Source organism: Hylobates moloch, unplaced genomic scaffold (genome assembly GCF_009828535.3).
Source record: "Hylobates moloch isolate HMO894 unplaced genomic scaffold, HMol_V3 SCAFFOLD_1, whole genome shotgun sequence".
Lineage (NCBI taxonomy): Eukaryota > Metazoa > Chordata > Mammalia > Primates > Hylobatidae > Hylobates > Hylobates moloch.
The window spans coordinates 150,506,325-150,523,251 of record NW_026652276.1 but is presented as its reverse complement, the minus strand read 5'-3'; the positions used below and the strand labels follow the sequence as shown (position 1 = coordinate 150,523,251).

Below are 16,927 nucleotides of genomic sequence, written 5' to 3'. Positions count from 1 at the left end.
TATGTTCATGAGACATTTGTAGCAAAATTGAGATGATACATTCACAAGATATTTTATGATCAGGTATCTATTTTGGTACACAAGCCCATATGGGATATGTATGTGGAGCCTCATGTTTTAGTGTTGCAGAAAAGATTTGAGGCAGACTTGAATGTGGTGCGTTGACATGTCAAAAAGTTTGTACAGGTGATGGCAGATAGGCCAAGATTAGCCAATAAGGCACTTCTCAGCAACTTGTATGCATCTATGTTACATTTATTTTGCGAATGCCCCACTTCATTCCAATAAGCGTTTGGAGTAGTTTCTCAGAAACTTGTGATATTTCTTCCTGGAAGTCTTAATGTTGCTAAAATGGACAGCGGATGTCTGTACCATACCACATCCTTAGGAGCTCTCCTGATGAGGCAACTACAAAGAAACAGTGATTGCAGCATAATATCAGACAGGCCAGTAAAGGACTTTCTATGAGTTTGTAAGCAAAATGATATTAAAGAACCTGGTCTGGACAGTTTTTCCACTACTCTTTGCTTAAAAAGGCACCATCTTCTCATTCCTGGAAAATTCCTGGAAAATATTAAGGTCCTGAGTATTAAAATTCTATTCCCTTGCCTTTGTGCTGTATCATCTACAAGTTATGTTACAGAGGGATGAGAGGCATGATATTGCAAACTGATACTTTGTTTACTGATAAATGGGTAGCTAAAACCTGGCTTAGTAATAACTTTGTTGTACTGTGATGTAAGAAACAAACAAAACAAAACAAAATAAACTCCCATGGGCAGAGGCTTAATCATCTTTCTAATGGCAATAGGGGAAAGGGATCTTCATCACTTGCTGGTTTTATGGCAAGTGTTGCTGGAGTTTTTCTCTTCTTTTGGCTTCCATTGTAACAAGGGCAGAGCCATGAAGGAAGCATGGATTGGATACCATGCTTCTGAACAGAAGGTTTTCCAGCCTAGCCCTTTGCTACTCTCAAAGTAGCAAAAGTATGTGTGGGATTGGGGTGCTAGAGATGGGGTGGCTGGCAGGGGCAACTCTCTCTCTAACCTTTTACTATACTTTGCAGACCCTTTCTGTGTCATTAAATAATGCCTATTTTATTGCTGTTGCACTTCTCTAAATTTAGCAAATTATTCCATATCAAATTATTTTATATCAAATCAGTATCTTCAGGAGAGAGCCAATTTCCTTCTCTGACTAATGGCATAATACTCATTGACTTGTATGTGACTCTGCATATGTTTTCTATATTATGGTAGAGTTAGGTTTGTTTATTTGTTTTGTGGCCTTTCAGCACAACTTAAAATTATTAGATATTCTTGAAAAATTGTCTACTGTTTAGTGCAAGAAATGTATGTGGGAGGGAAGATTAGGGATCTTATTTTTTGCCTTATAGTGTTTTGATCTAGAATTACGTTTGTTTATAAAACCAGTATTAGATAGTAGATAGACTTTTCTGCCATGCTTGGTTCTATTTCCTAGAAACACATGGATGTATATATTGCACTATGGAAAAATAGGTAAATTACTCCCTTTGAAATTGCCATCTACAAATGGTTTCTATGAATACCTTTAAGAATACTTTGGAATACAGTTTTTTATTAACTAATTGCCACTGTTTCAGATTCAGATGGTATGCTAGTATCAGAATCTTTCCTTTTCAGTATCAAACTCGAGATTTTGACAGGCGAATGCTAACCTCAGTCACACTGGATAAAACTCAAATGGAAAGCAGGCATTTGCATTTTAGCAATGAGAAAAGCAAATCTTATCAGAGAGCTTTTCCCATGTGGAGCTGATTCCTTTGAATCTGTTAAGAATTCTTCCCAAAATTAGAAACAAACCTATATTTTAGGTACATGTTTGTACAGTGGTTTGATTATTAAATCTTGTCTTAATTAGGCAAAATGAAGACCAGAAAACTTCAAAGTCCAAAGCTGATCTTTATATGTTAACCTCTCTCAGCTTGGGTGTTTAGATGACTCAAGCAGGTCGCCAGTTGGCTTTTCTCCAAGTATGTATTCCATATGTTTAATCAAGTTGGCATAGGCATGTTGGTTATTCTCCAGATTTTGAAAATATTTTACCTGCCCTCAGTTGTCTGAGGGGACAGAGAGGAAGCTTATTAAAGAAAATATCAAACCCGTGTCCTATTCTGAAATATTCACAATAGAACCCTTAAGAAGTGAATGGCTAGTGTTCACCTGCTTCCATGAGGTGACAAGGATATTTATTACACATTGGGTCAGATTCATAACCTAGATGCCCAAAGCTAACATGTTTCTGTATAATATATTGCTACATACTTGATTTAACCATTTAGAATGCCCATTAGTAAGAAATCACCACAGAAATTTTGTCATTTTTCCCCATTTCCATGGATGAACCTTTATGAAACCCATTCAAACTAAAGTGATGGTCCTTACTCTTGAGATACTTTTAGCAGGAAATACAGGCACACATGAAGATGTCGAAATACAAATGACATATTTAAATATGTCTTCTTTTATTTCCTTTTTATGATTCTTTTTTGAGGAATGTAGAGAAACAAAAAATGAAGTGGGAACAAAAAAATATAAGTAGGATTATTTCTAAACCTGTATCAGATTAAATATGATGGGCTTCCTGGTATAAAATTTGTAGTAATGTGTTTGAATTACTAATAATCTTCAGAAGAATTAGAAACAAATCTATAGTTTTAGGGGCATAGCTGATGCAATGATTGACTTATTAAATCTGAAAGAGTTTTTCATATCTTGCTATTATTTTAATGTATTTATAAAATATTCACGTTCAGTGTAACTACATAATGTAACTGTTATTAATCATACAAAATAATTTACCTACCTGTTGCCTTATACTTTAATATCATATTCGGGTTATTTGTGGGATATTTGTTTGTTCTAAGATTATTTGCCTCTTATAGTTATGGTGTAAGTGTTCAAGGGCTTAGCAGAAATATTCCTGGAATGGGCTTATATAGTATTTATACTGTTATATCTGCCAGTAAATAATGGGGAAAGTCAGAAAGGAGAGTGCTGGGCTGGAGAGGAAACCCTGTCAGAATGATTTATCTCTGCTCATGAGTTTGAATATTCTATTTTTCACTGAAACTGTTTTGAGAAGTTTAATCATAAGGAAATCAGGGCTTACAACATTTGATCTTTTGTTTTCTGAGACATTTTACAATCAGAAATGCATTAAACAATTTCTATTGCTAATATATGGTATTAATATTTTTGTGCAATGATGTCATTGCACATTCATTTATATCATTTTTCCCCAATACCATGGAAGAACCTTTTCAAAAAATCAAGAGTTTCTTTATACCAGCATCAAGGGAAGACTGATGCTTTTGCCAGTACACCTTGCTTTTCTCATTGGAGGAAAAAAGAGTTTCTAAAGTAGAACTTCCCTCAAATACAAAATAACAAACAAAAAGTAATAAGGTATTGGTAATTTTCTCCTGGGCCCATTTCAAGTTTAAGTATTACCACAGGATTTTTTTCTGGTGAAATAAAACTGTGATTGATTAAAACAGAATACGTAACAGTTGTTTAGACATATTGATGATTTTAAAGAAGTATTCTAAGCACTGCCTAAAAAATAAAAGGGCAAATCTCTAGTCACTTCACTATTTGAATGATGTATAGAAATTTTTCAAAATCTCTTCAGGCATTTTTGTTGTGAGGTAATTTGACATAGATCTCTGCCATGCCCCATCCCCTTGACATTATTCTTTATTTCTCTGTTATAGTATTAATAGAATTGCACTGATTCATGCCTAACAGTCTCTATTTTGACTAGAATATTAATATCTTTATTAATATCTGTTTTTCATATTCATTCAATTAAATCCATAAGAGCAGAAATTTTAAGAAAATTTATACTTTGTTTAGTACTTACTTTAATAAATTATTAATCTATGTATGGGTACATTAAACAAATCATTAAATACTGTGTGCAGACACAGTTTTAAGCACTACGAAAACAACCTTCAGTGTCCTCATGGAGCTTATAGGATGGGGAGCGGGGAGTGAATCATTCAAATAAACAGTAATACAGGCTGAGTGCGGTGGCTCACGCCTGTAATCCCAGCACTCTGGGAGGCCGAGGTGGATGGATAAGCTGAGGTGGGGAGTTCGAGACTAGCCTGACCAACATAGAGAAACCCCATCTCTACTAAAAATACAGAAAATTAGCTGGGCGTGGTGGTGCATGCCTGTAATCCCAGCTACTCAGGAGGCTGAGGCAGGAGAATCGCTTGAACCCAGGAGGCAGAGGTTGCAGTGAGCCGAGATCCTGCCATGGTGCTCCAAACCTGGGCCACAAGAGCGAAACTCCATCTCAAAACAAACAAACAAACAAACAAAAACAGTAATACAGTGTGTTAAGTATTAGGAAAGGAGACATGAGAAAGAAAACTGATATCTTTAAGGAAATAAAACTTGAGTTAATTACTTCTCTGGATTATCTTGTTCTTATTATATCTCACCCCCTTTCTTTCTTTTTCTTTCTTGCTTGCTCGCTTGTTCTCTTGCTTTCTTCCTTTTTTTCTCTTTCTTTCTTATATGCTCTGTGATAAATATCTTGTGCATTCCTATGACTGGCTATCAGCCAAGACTTTTTTAAAAACTTACATAAATTATGAGATGATATCTTATATATGCCAAGGTTCGGTCTAGATATAAGTATTTATTATATATTTATTACTGTGATACTTAGGCATTTTGACATGAGTGCTATTTTATCATAATAAAAATATATCTAAGACAAGACCAGTAAATGTGAGGTCAAGCAGATGTCCTGTGTTGCCCTTATTAAAACAGGTAGATGTTATGTTCTGACAAGCAAGGCATGAATATAATTATGCTCAAATGCTGGATCTGAGCAAATGCGGAGCTTTCATTAGCTTTTGGAAGAGAATTTGACTGTTTATTTGAGTAGTATCTGTTTTATTCCTTTTTTGACATAATTTTCTAACATGAATGTTATGTATTCTCTGAAATCCTCTTGATTTATACCAAGTCCCTGTCCCCAACCATCCATCCATGGCAACCTAAGAGTGTATATTCTTTCATGCTTGTGGTCACATACAAACAGCATGCATGCCTGTGTGTGTGTTAATGTGTTGCCTTGTAAAGTGTCCCTGAAGGCAGTTATAATGTAGAACTATTTTGTGCACTATTGAAAAAAGTATGTATGTTGAGAAGGAGATTAATTAGAAGAACAATTCTTTACATGTGTGTATATTCCAAAAGTTTACATTTTTTAAAGTTATACTTCATATTCTCAAACAGACACTTTATATTTGCTGTATTCTAATGTAATTCTATCTGTGGCTTAATTGTAACCAAATTAAATGTTAAGTATAATTACACAAGGGCCATTTACCCACTTTTGACTTTTTGCTGCACCTACTTCTTCTAGTGTACCTCTTCCTCCCCTTATTCTAGGCACTGTGCATCTTTTCAGCACCTTCTCCATAGATACCTTAGGGTAGGGTCATTTAAAAACTATCAGCTCACTTTTATATGGAGGATCTACTATGAGCTGGACTCCATACCAGAATTCTTACATCTATCATCCCTTCAACCTTAACAACTCACTCTTAGTTCAAGAAAATTAATTTTGCAGGGCTGAAGTAGATTGAGTAAGGTGGCAGGGCTAGTGCAGAGCTGAAATCTTGACATAGGTTGTATGACACAAAAGCCTGTCCTTAACCATTTGTGCTTATGATTACAGTCTTGTTTTATGACCAAGCAGGAAACTGGCTTTTCCTAATTTTATTTTTGTCTAAAAGTAGGAAATTCACAATTAAAAACAAGGCAAACAAACATTTAAAAAAATAGGGTGATCTTATTTTTCTTTTGTACTGGTTTAGATTTGCCACGATGAAGAAATCCCCTTTCCCAGCCCTGCCTCCCCACTTTCCCCACATTGCCCTCCTTCAAGTTACTCACTTGGCAGTCTTTGCACATGGACCTGACGGTGAGACATTCAGATATCCTGTTGGATTATAAAGCTTTCCAAATGGTGCAGAGTGAATGCAGTACAGAGCCAACTACAGCCAGGCCACATTTCATTCCTTTCTCGCATGTTGTCACATTGCCATTGTTTTAGATTGGAGAAACATCTTCTCCCAGAAGTTCTGGGCAAGCCTGAAGCTGGAAGTTACTGACTTCATCAGGTTCAACTGAAATGCAAATGTTGGCATCTCATCTATGGGTGGTTGGAAAATGCCTTGTTTTATGTTTTGAAAAATGGATGAGTAGAAACTGGAACTGGGCTTTCATTTAGGAAAGCAGGCATTACTGTTGTCAGGTTTAATTTCTTTCCATCCATTTGACAGCTTGTTTCCATACAGGGCCTTTTAATCACCAATTTAGGATTACATTTTGTCCATTACATGGATAGTATGTCCAAAAACCTTAGCAAGCATTGAAAGGCAGTCTTAATTTTATAACAGTAAAAAGCCTCCTAGATTATTTATGTATCTATAGAGGTTTATAAAAGAATCTTTGACTTTACCCTTCAATTGATGTTATTCTGAGATAATTGGCCCAATATAAATAGCTTCTTTTAAATACATAGTGGTCTCCCAAAAAAATCCACTTATACAATACCAGCTTATATCATCACAAGGAATTCATATAGATGTATTTCACTATATAATTGCAAGTTGATGGTTTCTAATATACAGAAAGTGGCTTGTTGCTTTATTATTAGATGTGATGAAATCCTGTGTTTGGAAAAGAAACAAAATGACCATTTCAGTGGATTAATGTGCAGCATTCATAAACATTCCCAGTGCTGCTTTCATAACTTGGAGACCAAGGGAAGGGACCTAGACCTTTCCTTTTCACTCTGCACTGTTAATCTAGTCAGAGACGCTTTTATTGAATGAGAAAAACAATAGTTGGACATGACTATGAGGTAAGAAAACGGGGGAAGAAAAATATCTGGGGAATTAAACCACGTGAATTGTTTGATTGATGTTGATTCCAGGCAGTTCAAAAGGAAAGGGAAGCTAAATAATTTGGTTGTTTCCCAACCTTGACAAGTAGTTTCGTGTGACAGAATGAAAAAATTAGGTCTTGCTAAGGAATTTTTAATATAGTTAAGTGATTTGTAGACATGAAAGCTGCCAGTGGGTAGCAGTCTTTTTTTTTTTTTTTTTTTTTGCATGTTTTGGTAACTTGCAAGTTCCTGGTATTAGTTCATTTTTTCCTGTATCTTTCAGCTCTTCCTCTAACTACTTATGAAATCTGAGGAACTACAGTGACCCTGAAATGTCATCTGGTCTAGAGTATTCCTCTTCCTGCAGGCAGAATTGTGGCCAGATCTATGCTCTCATATCCTAAATGTACTGCTGCTCTCTTGCTATTAACCTAGTTGTATCAGCTAGCAATATAAACTCCTACAACAGTCTCCAGTCATGGAATAATTGATGATTTTCCACAAAGACTTATCTACTAACCACCATTACACTTCATTCTGGAAATGAAAATAAAGAAGCCATGTTCTTTCTCTTGAGTGGCTCAGAGACATGTAAACAGATCATGATAATCAAATATGATTCTATCAAATGCATAGCTCACATGAATTGCAAAATAGATGATAGATTTTTCAAGAGAAGTTTCTGAGGTTTTGCACAATTATTTGTTTTGCAATATTGGTCAAGATATTCAACGTTTTTGTTTAGTAATTCCATAAACAGCAAAGTTTTGAGGTTTACAGTGAGGATTACTTGAAAGAACATATCTGCAAGTGCTTTGTAAACATGATAAGCATCACTAAAATCTTATACAGTATTTATGTTCTTCCAAATCTTAGCTATTGTGGACAGTGCTGTGACAAACACAGGAGTGCAGATATCTCTTTGATATGCTGATTTCCTTTCTTTTAGGTATATGCCTAGCAGTAGGATTGCTGGATCATATGGTAGCTCTATTTTTAGTTTCTTGAGGAACCTCCAGACTATTCTCCATAGTGGCTGTACTAGTTTACATTCCCACCAACAGTGTACGAGGGTTCCCCTTGCTCCACATGCTCACCTGCATTCATTACTGTCCATCTTTTGGATAAAAGCATTTTAACTGGGGTGAGATGATGTCTCATTGTAATTTTGATTTTCATTTCTCTGATGGTTAATGATGTTCAATATTTTTCATATAGTGTTGGCCATTTGTATGTCTTTTGAGAAGTGTCCATTCAGATCTTTTGTCCATTTTAAAATCAGATTATTAGATTTTTTTCCTGTTATTTGAGTTCCATATCTATCCTGGTTATTAATCCCTTGTCAGAGGGGTAATTTGCAAACATTTTCTCCCATCCTGTGGGTTTTAGCTTCACTTTGCTGATTGTTTCCTTTGTTGGTCACTGTGTTTAACTGGGTTTGCCCTGCTTTCCAGTTTACCAAAGTCAGGAACTGGTCAATGGGGAAAAGGGAGATGTTTATGAGTAGGGAGAGAGTGATTCATTGGTGTGAGATTTTGTCTGTTTTGAGACCCATTCCCAAACCATCAATCATTAGCAAAGAAAATAAGGATGCCTTTCCACACTGTGCCTCTATTTTCTACTCTTATAGAGAAAAGGAGGAAAACTTGGGCAGAAAGTATACTGTCACCTGAAGGATCCTAAAGATTATCAGGGAAAAAATCCTATGAGGTAATTTTTAAAAGGACATAAAATTATGCAGTGCTATAAAAGAAGGGAAAACTGCTTATTTGTGTCCTAGTTAAGAACACTGTCCCAACCCCACCAATAAATCTTGGTTAAGAATTCCACACTCTTGCTGAGGATTGTATGTTTTGAAAATTCAGTCTTCCTCTTTCTACTTTTGCCTCCCTAAATCCAGTCTTCCATAGCAGACAGAATGATCATTTCTAAATGCAAACCAAATCATGTTATGGTTAAAACACCCTACTTGCTCCCTCTTGTTTGCAGGATAAAATCCAAACACTTATGCAGCCAAAAAACACATGAAGAAATGCTTATCATCACTGGCCATCAGAGAAATGCAAATCAAAACCACAGCGAGATACCATCTCACACCAGTTAGAATGGCCATCATTAAAAAATCAGGAAACAACAGGTGCTGGAGAGGATGTGGAGAAATAGGAACACTTTTACACTGTTGGTGGGACTGTAAACTAGTTCAACCATTGTGGAAGTCAGTGTGGCGATTCCTCAGGGATCTCGAACTAGAAATACCATTTGACCCAGCCATCCCATTACTGGGTATATACCCAAAGGAGTATAAATCATGCTGCTATAAAGACACATGCACACATATGTTTATTGCGGCACTATTCACAATAGCAAAGAGTTGGAACCAACCCAAATGTCCAACAACGATAGGCTGGATTAAGAAAACGTGGCACATATACACCATGGAATACTATGCAGCCATAAAAAAGGATGAGTTCATGTCCTTTGTAGGGACATGGATGAAACTGGAAAACATCATTCTCAGTAAACTATCGCAAGGACAAAAAAACAAACACCGCATGTTCTCACTCATAGGTGGGAATTGAACAATGAGAACTCATGGACACAGGAAGGGGAACATCACACTCCGGGGACTGTTGTGGGGTTGGGGGAGGGGGGAGGGACAGCATTAGGAGATATACCTAATGCTAAATGACGAGTTAATGGGTGCAGGAAATCAACATGGCACATGGATACATATGTAACAAACCTGCACATTGTGCACATGTACCCTAAAACCTAAAGTATAATAAAAAAAAAAAAAAATCCAAACACTTTTACATGGCCTACAAGGCTGTCATGATCTGATTCTTGCCTCCTCCCCTTGCCTTCATCATCTCCTCCCTTCCCTCTCTCTCTAGCCTCCAGCCATACTGGCCCCCTCTCTTATCTTTGGGGAATCTCCTTCCACCTCCAGGAGTTGCGCCAGCCACTGTTTTGTGTGGAAGGCTCAACCTCCACGTCTTCTCATGGTTTAATTGTGTTTTGGGGTCTGTCTCAGCTCAAACCTCACCTATTAAGAGCAGTCTTTATTGCCCATCCAAACGAGAGTAAACATGAACACCCACCTGCTCACCCGTTCCTTCATTGTTCCCTATCACTTCAAGTTTCATTTTTCAGTTGCTAATTTTCTGCCTCCCCTACTGTGTGATGGGATCTTGCTTGATTGACCGTTCTTTTCCTAAGGCCTGGCACATAGTAAACGCTGAATAAAAAATTGTTGGAAGATTGAAAAAATGGGTGGGCAATGTTCTCAAACTAGTTGGAACAAACCTTTAGTTTCCTTCCCAGAAGGGAACAGTTACTGAAGTTACTGAAATATTAGGAAGTTTTGAGAACCAGAGGAAAAAAAAAATTTAATTGCAGGCATTGTTTTGGACAATCATTTAGAGTTAAAAAGATGAAGCAGCATTTATTAAAAATTCAGTTGGTTCTTAGATTAATTTTGAACCTCTTTAATATTGCTTAGAAATGGTATTTTTCAGTTTAGACTTCAATTTGTGTGAATAATGAATGAATATTTAGAAAATCTTTCTTCTCTTATTTTTTAATTTTGGTTCATCTGATTACTTCCCTAAAATGCACAGAAGCAAAATGACATGAAGTATTATTTTGGCTTGAGGTTGGAGTTCTACTCCAAGTAGACCTCTCAGTTTGAAAGCCCTTCAAGCTCTGCATGTTGTTTTTGAGAACAGTTGGTCCATACCTAATCTATTTGTGAATTGAAACAGAATTTTAACATTATTTTTAAATCTAGTTTCCTTGGAGCTTAAGGGAAAGGTTTTATTTTCCAAAGGAAGAATATTACATTTACTTAAAAGAAAAAAAAATAAAAAACAACAACAACAGTAACAACTTGTGCTATTGCCATTCCCCAAGTACAATCTGTCTTAAAATCTGAAGCAAAATAAGAAAGTGATGAGTTGCATTGAAGGTCACTTTGCATAGTCTAATAATCATATTCAAACACTTGTATTTAATGGTATGTTGACAATGTCAGAAAATCAGATGTCTATGAAGAACAGATTTATTCTTTATATGATCCTGTTCTTAGTTGATATTTTGTATCTGAAGATATTTGTTGGGATGCAAAGGATTTCTATGGGAAACATTAAAATTATAGAATTTAAGCATATTTTATTTAAAAGTACATATGCTTATAGTGACTTATAGACTTGTATCAAGTTATATAATTTACACAGAGGTGAACTTAAAGTGCTAACACGTAAACATTAGTGACAGTCTTTATTATTTAATGAATTTTTCATCATGTGCCAATAGAATATATGATGTTAAACATGGAATGTGAGATTCTGAAATTAAGGATTTGCTATAATTATGACCTGAGCAGGGATTGATAAGAATTGAAGTTTAGTTGTAATCCTTGAAGACATTGAAAATTTGGATAAATTACCATGGTATCTGGCACACAGAACATCTGTTTGAGTATATATAAGTGTGTGTGTGTTACAACCTCAGAATGGTCATAGGCTACCCGTGGCATGCTTAGCGTTTGGCCCAATTGCTGTACAGTAGCACAGAGAATAGATAGAGAGACAGCCTGACAGATGAGTACGAGCACAGACAAAAGGCAAAGGAGAAGCTGTGCAGCTGCCCTCTTCTTCATCTCTGCTGGGTTCCCCACCGAAGTAACTCACCTGGTGTCAGACGAGTGGCACACAGTGTGTTTTACAGATGAGGCCTCGGCAGAGATTCACACAGGCTTGCACATTTATCTGTCCCACAGATGTTTCGTCTTCTGTTTTCTAGCCAGCAAGGCAACAGCTCGACTTTGCTAGGGGATCACCTCCAGATGTTCAACCAAAGAGAGACCCTGCCACCCCACTGAGAGTAAGCAGACATCTCCTCACTACATCTGGGGCCAGTGACAGTACAAATTAGAAAAGAGTTAGCCTGTACCAGCTTTGCCGTGGTCATATTTGTAGTTGAGAAACACATAGAAAACAAGAAATTCCAAATACTCATTTTCCTAGTAAATAGTCGGAAATTTACAAATAGCACCAAGTAACTTTTACAGGAAATAATTCAATCTGGCAGGCAAGAATTTCTCTGTGACTTTTGTTTGTAAATTTTCTTGCTGAAGTTAATTGAAAATTTTTCCACTGTGACAAATTTGACTGCTTAAACAAAAACAGCCTTAGTCAGATACCTAAAATAAAATAAGAAGTGTAGATTAACTCCCTTTCTGCATTTATATTTTGCAACACTGGCACCGGATGTCCCATTTGTCTTTTTTGTATTTTGTGAATCTTTACAAAGAGCATATTTTATTCCAGAGAAGATGAAAAATGGGTGGTTATTGCTCCTTTAGACATTGACTTTGTTTTGTAATGTAGGAGAAAAAGTGTCAAAGGATGTTACTAAGCATTAATAATTTTTTCAGAAACTTATGAAGCTCCAACTAGGTGTTATGCAGTGTATTAGGTACTGGGATATAAAATGATGAAAAACATAAAGCTCATGCCCTATGAGATTTATATTATAATCTGGGAGATAACTATATTGTAAACAAAGATAGCACTATGATGCCAGACAACAATAAGGACTCTAAAGAAAATATATTAATGAGATAATAACAGAGGTAAAATATGATAAGAAGGAGCCAGTCAGGCATGTAAAGATTTGAGGGAGTAGAGAGAGCACAGCATAGACTCAGGCCTTGTGGGCGAACAAACTCTGCATGTTTTTATTCACGGAGCAGCCAGAGGCCAGGGTAGCTGGAGCATGTGAAAAAGAGAGAACAAGATCCCAACTAAGGTCAGAGAAGTCGGTGGTGCCAGGTTGTTGAAAGTCTGTGGACCATGGTAAGAGGTTTGAATTTTATTATAAGCATAATAGGAAGTCAGTGGGGGATTCTAAGCGGAGAATTAATGTTACCTAAATTATATTTTAAAAATAATTATTAGAGCTACTGTAAGAGATTGTACTGTTGAGGGCCAAGAGGGCAATCAGGGAGCCCAGAGTAGGACCTTTGGGTAGTTTAGGGTGAAAATGATGGTATTTAGGAGCACAGTGGTAGCAGCAGAAACGGAGAAACATGTCAAGATAAAGGCTTTATTTTTGGAGGTTGAATTGCCAGGGCTTGCTCACAAATTAAATGAAAAATATGAGTGATAGAGAAAAAAGGATAAATCCCAAATGTTTGGCTTGTGCAGTTGGGTAAAGCTGTTTACTCAAATGAGAAAGATTGGGTGATCAATACAATTGGGTTAGATGGGAATAAAGGTTATTTCTGAGGTATTTAATGTTTATGATGTCTATTAGATATTCTAGATCTAAGAAAAGAAGTTACGCATCTAACTATGCAAGTTTGGAGCTCAGGGGAGAGATTGGAATTGCCCCTATTAATCCAGTTGTCATCAGAATATATAGCTATTTCAGAGCAAAATATGGAGTAGAACGGTATAAAAAGTTCTAGGTTTCTACTCTTTTTTTTTAAATCAAATTCATATCTTACAATCTTAGAGATGACTTGTCTTTTTTGGGCATGAGATTCCTTCTTTAAAAAATAAGGGTTTTTAAGAATGTTATTAAAAGATTTTCAAGTCCAGCATTTTATATCTATACGTTTTCTACTCAGAAGTTACTGTTTTATGTCAAGAAACATTTCTTTTACAAACCATGAAGGAATTCTGCTCTTGGAAAAAGATAATTTCACCATTTGTTCTTCTTGCCAAGTGATCACAACATTATTTATTCTGGCTTTTTTCTTCCCCACGTTTCCTTTGGTACATCAGAAGTGTAGATGAAGCCAAAGAAACTGACTGGAACAAATATAATTATTTCTGTATTGCATGTCAAAAATTGTTATATATACTGTCATATGCATATCTGTGTCAGTGAGGTTGTAAATACTGACCAGATTTGATTAATGGACTGAACAATGGATTTCTGGGTACTTCAGTGACTTCACAGGTCAGATTTCAGAAGGTCTTCTGTTAAAATGTACATATGATACGTTCCATGAAAACTCAAGGGTTTGTTAATATTAGAGATTTTCTTTAACTTGCTAACTATGGGAAGTAATATTCTAGTAAATCAACTCTCAGTTTGTCTGGTCTTTGGCTGCAATGGTAATAACAGTCTCTTATTTTCAAAAATGCTATGATTTTTGTCTTATTTCCCTTTCTAAAATGTTTCACGTTTGCTGCCACCTATTAAGATCATATTTAAATGGCCACTGGATTTGGCATCATTGCAGTCATTATTGACCTTAACTAGAGATTTTGGTTAAATGGTGTGGAGGAAAGCCTAGTTGGCTGTATTCGAAAGACAAGGGGAAAAGAGAAATGAAGACAGTGAAGAGCGATAACTCAAGGAATTTTATTGTGAAGGGAGGTATGTAATGGTGTGGGTGGGGGAGGAGGTCAAGGAAAGTTTTATTTAAGATGGATGATATTGCTGAAAGAGTACTAGTGAGAGCATTCCAGCAGAGAGGGGATCTGTGTGATGGAGGACACAGTGGATAATTGTAGGAGTGGAAGGGATCCAGAGTGTAAGCCAAGGGGTTGACTGAGATGGGAGTGCAGACATTTCATTCATTGCAACAGCAGGAGGGGTGGATGGGATTGCTTAATAAATGTGCTGGTAGCAGGAGGCTGAATTTCTCTTCTGATGCTTCCATTTTCTCAATGAAATGAGAAGCAAAGGTATCAGCAGGGAGTGAGGAAAAGGGGAGAATGTTAGAGATTTAAAGGGAGAGGAGGTAGTATGAGACAGTGAGAGTAAATTAACTAGAAAAGTGGAATAGGGTTGCCAGGCAGCACTGAGACCCCATTGGAGGGTGTAGTCATGAATTTGGAGAACACTCAGCATGATCGTAATTTGTTTATTTGTTTCCTAGCTCATTCAGCTGCTTGGGTTTGGCAGAGATTTAGTATTGACCAAGGTTAGAAGTCTCATTTGTCCAGTAAAACATATTGAAAGGGGCAGGAGCACTGACGGTAATATAAAGGAGTGGTTTTCAATGAAGTGTGGAACCTAGTCCAGAAAGGAGAGAAGTGAGCAAATGAATGGGACAATAGGTAGTGAGAATGTGGCTTGGAAAACCCACTAGAATGAGGAATGGTTGGAGTCAGACTATTCTGAGAAAGAGCCAGAAGAAAGGAATGATGTTTGAAATTGAGATTTAGAAGAATGCAGGGTTACTGATAAAGATCAGGTCTCAGGTAAGGTCATAAGGTCGGGGAATGAGGTCGAGTGGAGGACAAGACCATTGGAGGTTAGGAGGTTGAGACATTGAGAGGCCATGTTGTGGCCAGGGATTAGGAAGGAGAAGAATCGCAACAGAAGAGTCTTTTTACTTGGTGGGTGATATTTGTGGCTTCCTCTTAGTTATTGAATATTTCCTGTAATGTCAGACATCCAGAAGCTAGCTAGTGTTCAAAGTCGCACGCCCCCTCCCCTCACCCCCCATTAAGCAGGGACTTCCGACATAGCATTTCCTGGACACTGGCTCTCTGGCTAATCTTTCATCCGGTACTCAGTTCCTATTCCATGGTCACACATCCCATATAGTTCTTCTGCTATCCTCAAGAGGCCCTTATTGGCAGGATCTTTTGAACACCTCTCTGGGTATCTACTTGATTCCTTAGAGTCATTGGTCCACTAGCTCTACTGAGCAGGTTCCCAATAACTTTGCAGCTATGCTGTGTTAGTGAGAGGGAGAGTTTCTACAGCTCAGTGAGCATTTGTCCAGTCTTCTTACAGTTGGTTTCTCTGATGGGCTCCTGCGGCCTCCTTCACCTGGCTTGTATCTTTTCTCAGATAAATCCCTTCTTTCCACAAGCTCCCCTCACCTGCCCTTATTTGTAGTCTGAGGTATGAGTAAGGGTTGCAGCACTGACTGATAGTCTCTCTCCCTCTCTCTCTCTGAATAGTGAGTGGATGTTTGTTACCCAGTGTCCTTATTCCTGGCATCCCAGCCAAAACTAGGAATTTTTCTTTAATATCTTGCTTGTTTCTATGCTGTTGCATATTCTTTCTTAAACAGCCAATTAAATGGGATCCTACAACTTTGTAGTCAAAATTTAGGACTATTATATTGTCTCTTTTCTCCAGAATCTCAGTAGTGTCCAAAGTAGTATGTATTAAATATAAGAAGAGCTGATTAGTATTCAGAATTGAGACAAAAGTCCTGCAAATAGTTTCCTAAAATATACTTAAAGTCATCTAAACCATGACTAAATGAATGTCCTCCTTCTCCTGACTGCCCAGTAACAATGGATGTTAGATGGTAGGCACAAAGGAAATTCATATTCAAATTTCTTCATTATGATATGAGTTTTGATTGGTATATGTTTTCTTAGCTTGATCATGTCTCACTTACTTTGGTGATATTTAGGTCTTAGATGTGTTTTTCCTAAGTTAGATTTTATTTCTCTAGGTTCTTACTCTTCACCCAAATATATTATAAATTGTATCATGTACTTTAACATTATCTTGCAGCGTGTTCCTCTGGTTTTCAAACTCCACTAGCCTTTTGGTGACTTAGATGTGCTGTTCTCCTTTTCCAATCCAAAGTCCCCACAAACTCTGCCTTCTACCAGAAATGCTCCCCACCCTTATTTCCACCCCTGCTTCCCACCCCTCACACATGTAACTAACTCCTTTCCATCCTTCATCCTTTGTGTCTGAACCTAAACATAACACTTCCTCAGCTTAACTCCCTTAACAATCCCCATTTCCACTGCTATGCCAAGCAGTATGTGCTCTTATAAAACCTTGTGTTTCTTTCTTCAAAGCATTTTATCATACTTGAAAATAGGAATAAGTATTTGAAGCCTTTCTCAGACATTCACTAAAAGCTCCATGAGGGCGGAGCAGTGGCTATTTTTCTAGTGCCTTGAACATAGTTGGCACTCAGCAAATATTTGTTGAACAAATGAATGAAAATTCCTAATAAATCTACCTG

The 16,927-nt window shown here is 37.0% G+C and overlaps 1 protein-coding gene across 5 annotated transcripts in view; it reads left to right on the top strand.

The window, feature by feature from the left end:
- Nucleotides 1-16,927, top strand: part of HDAC9 (histone deacetylase 9) — a 945,763-nt gene that overhangs the window by 564,065 nt on the left and 364,771 nt on the right. The window contains exon 12 of one of the 5 annotated variants that reach the window (XM_032759765.2): nucleotides 11,764-11,844. The exons of the other annotated variants lie outside the window; for them this stretch is intronic. Coding sequence (XP_032615656.1) covers nucleotides 11,764-11,844 — 81 coding nt within the window. The remainder of the gene's footprint in view (nucleotides 1-11,763; nucleotides 11,845-16,927) is intronic. 5 annotated transcript variants of the gene reach the window in all.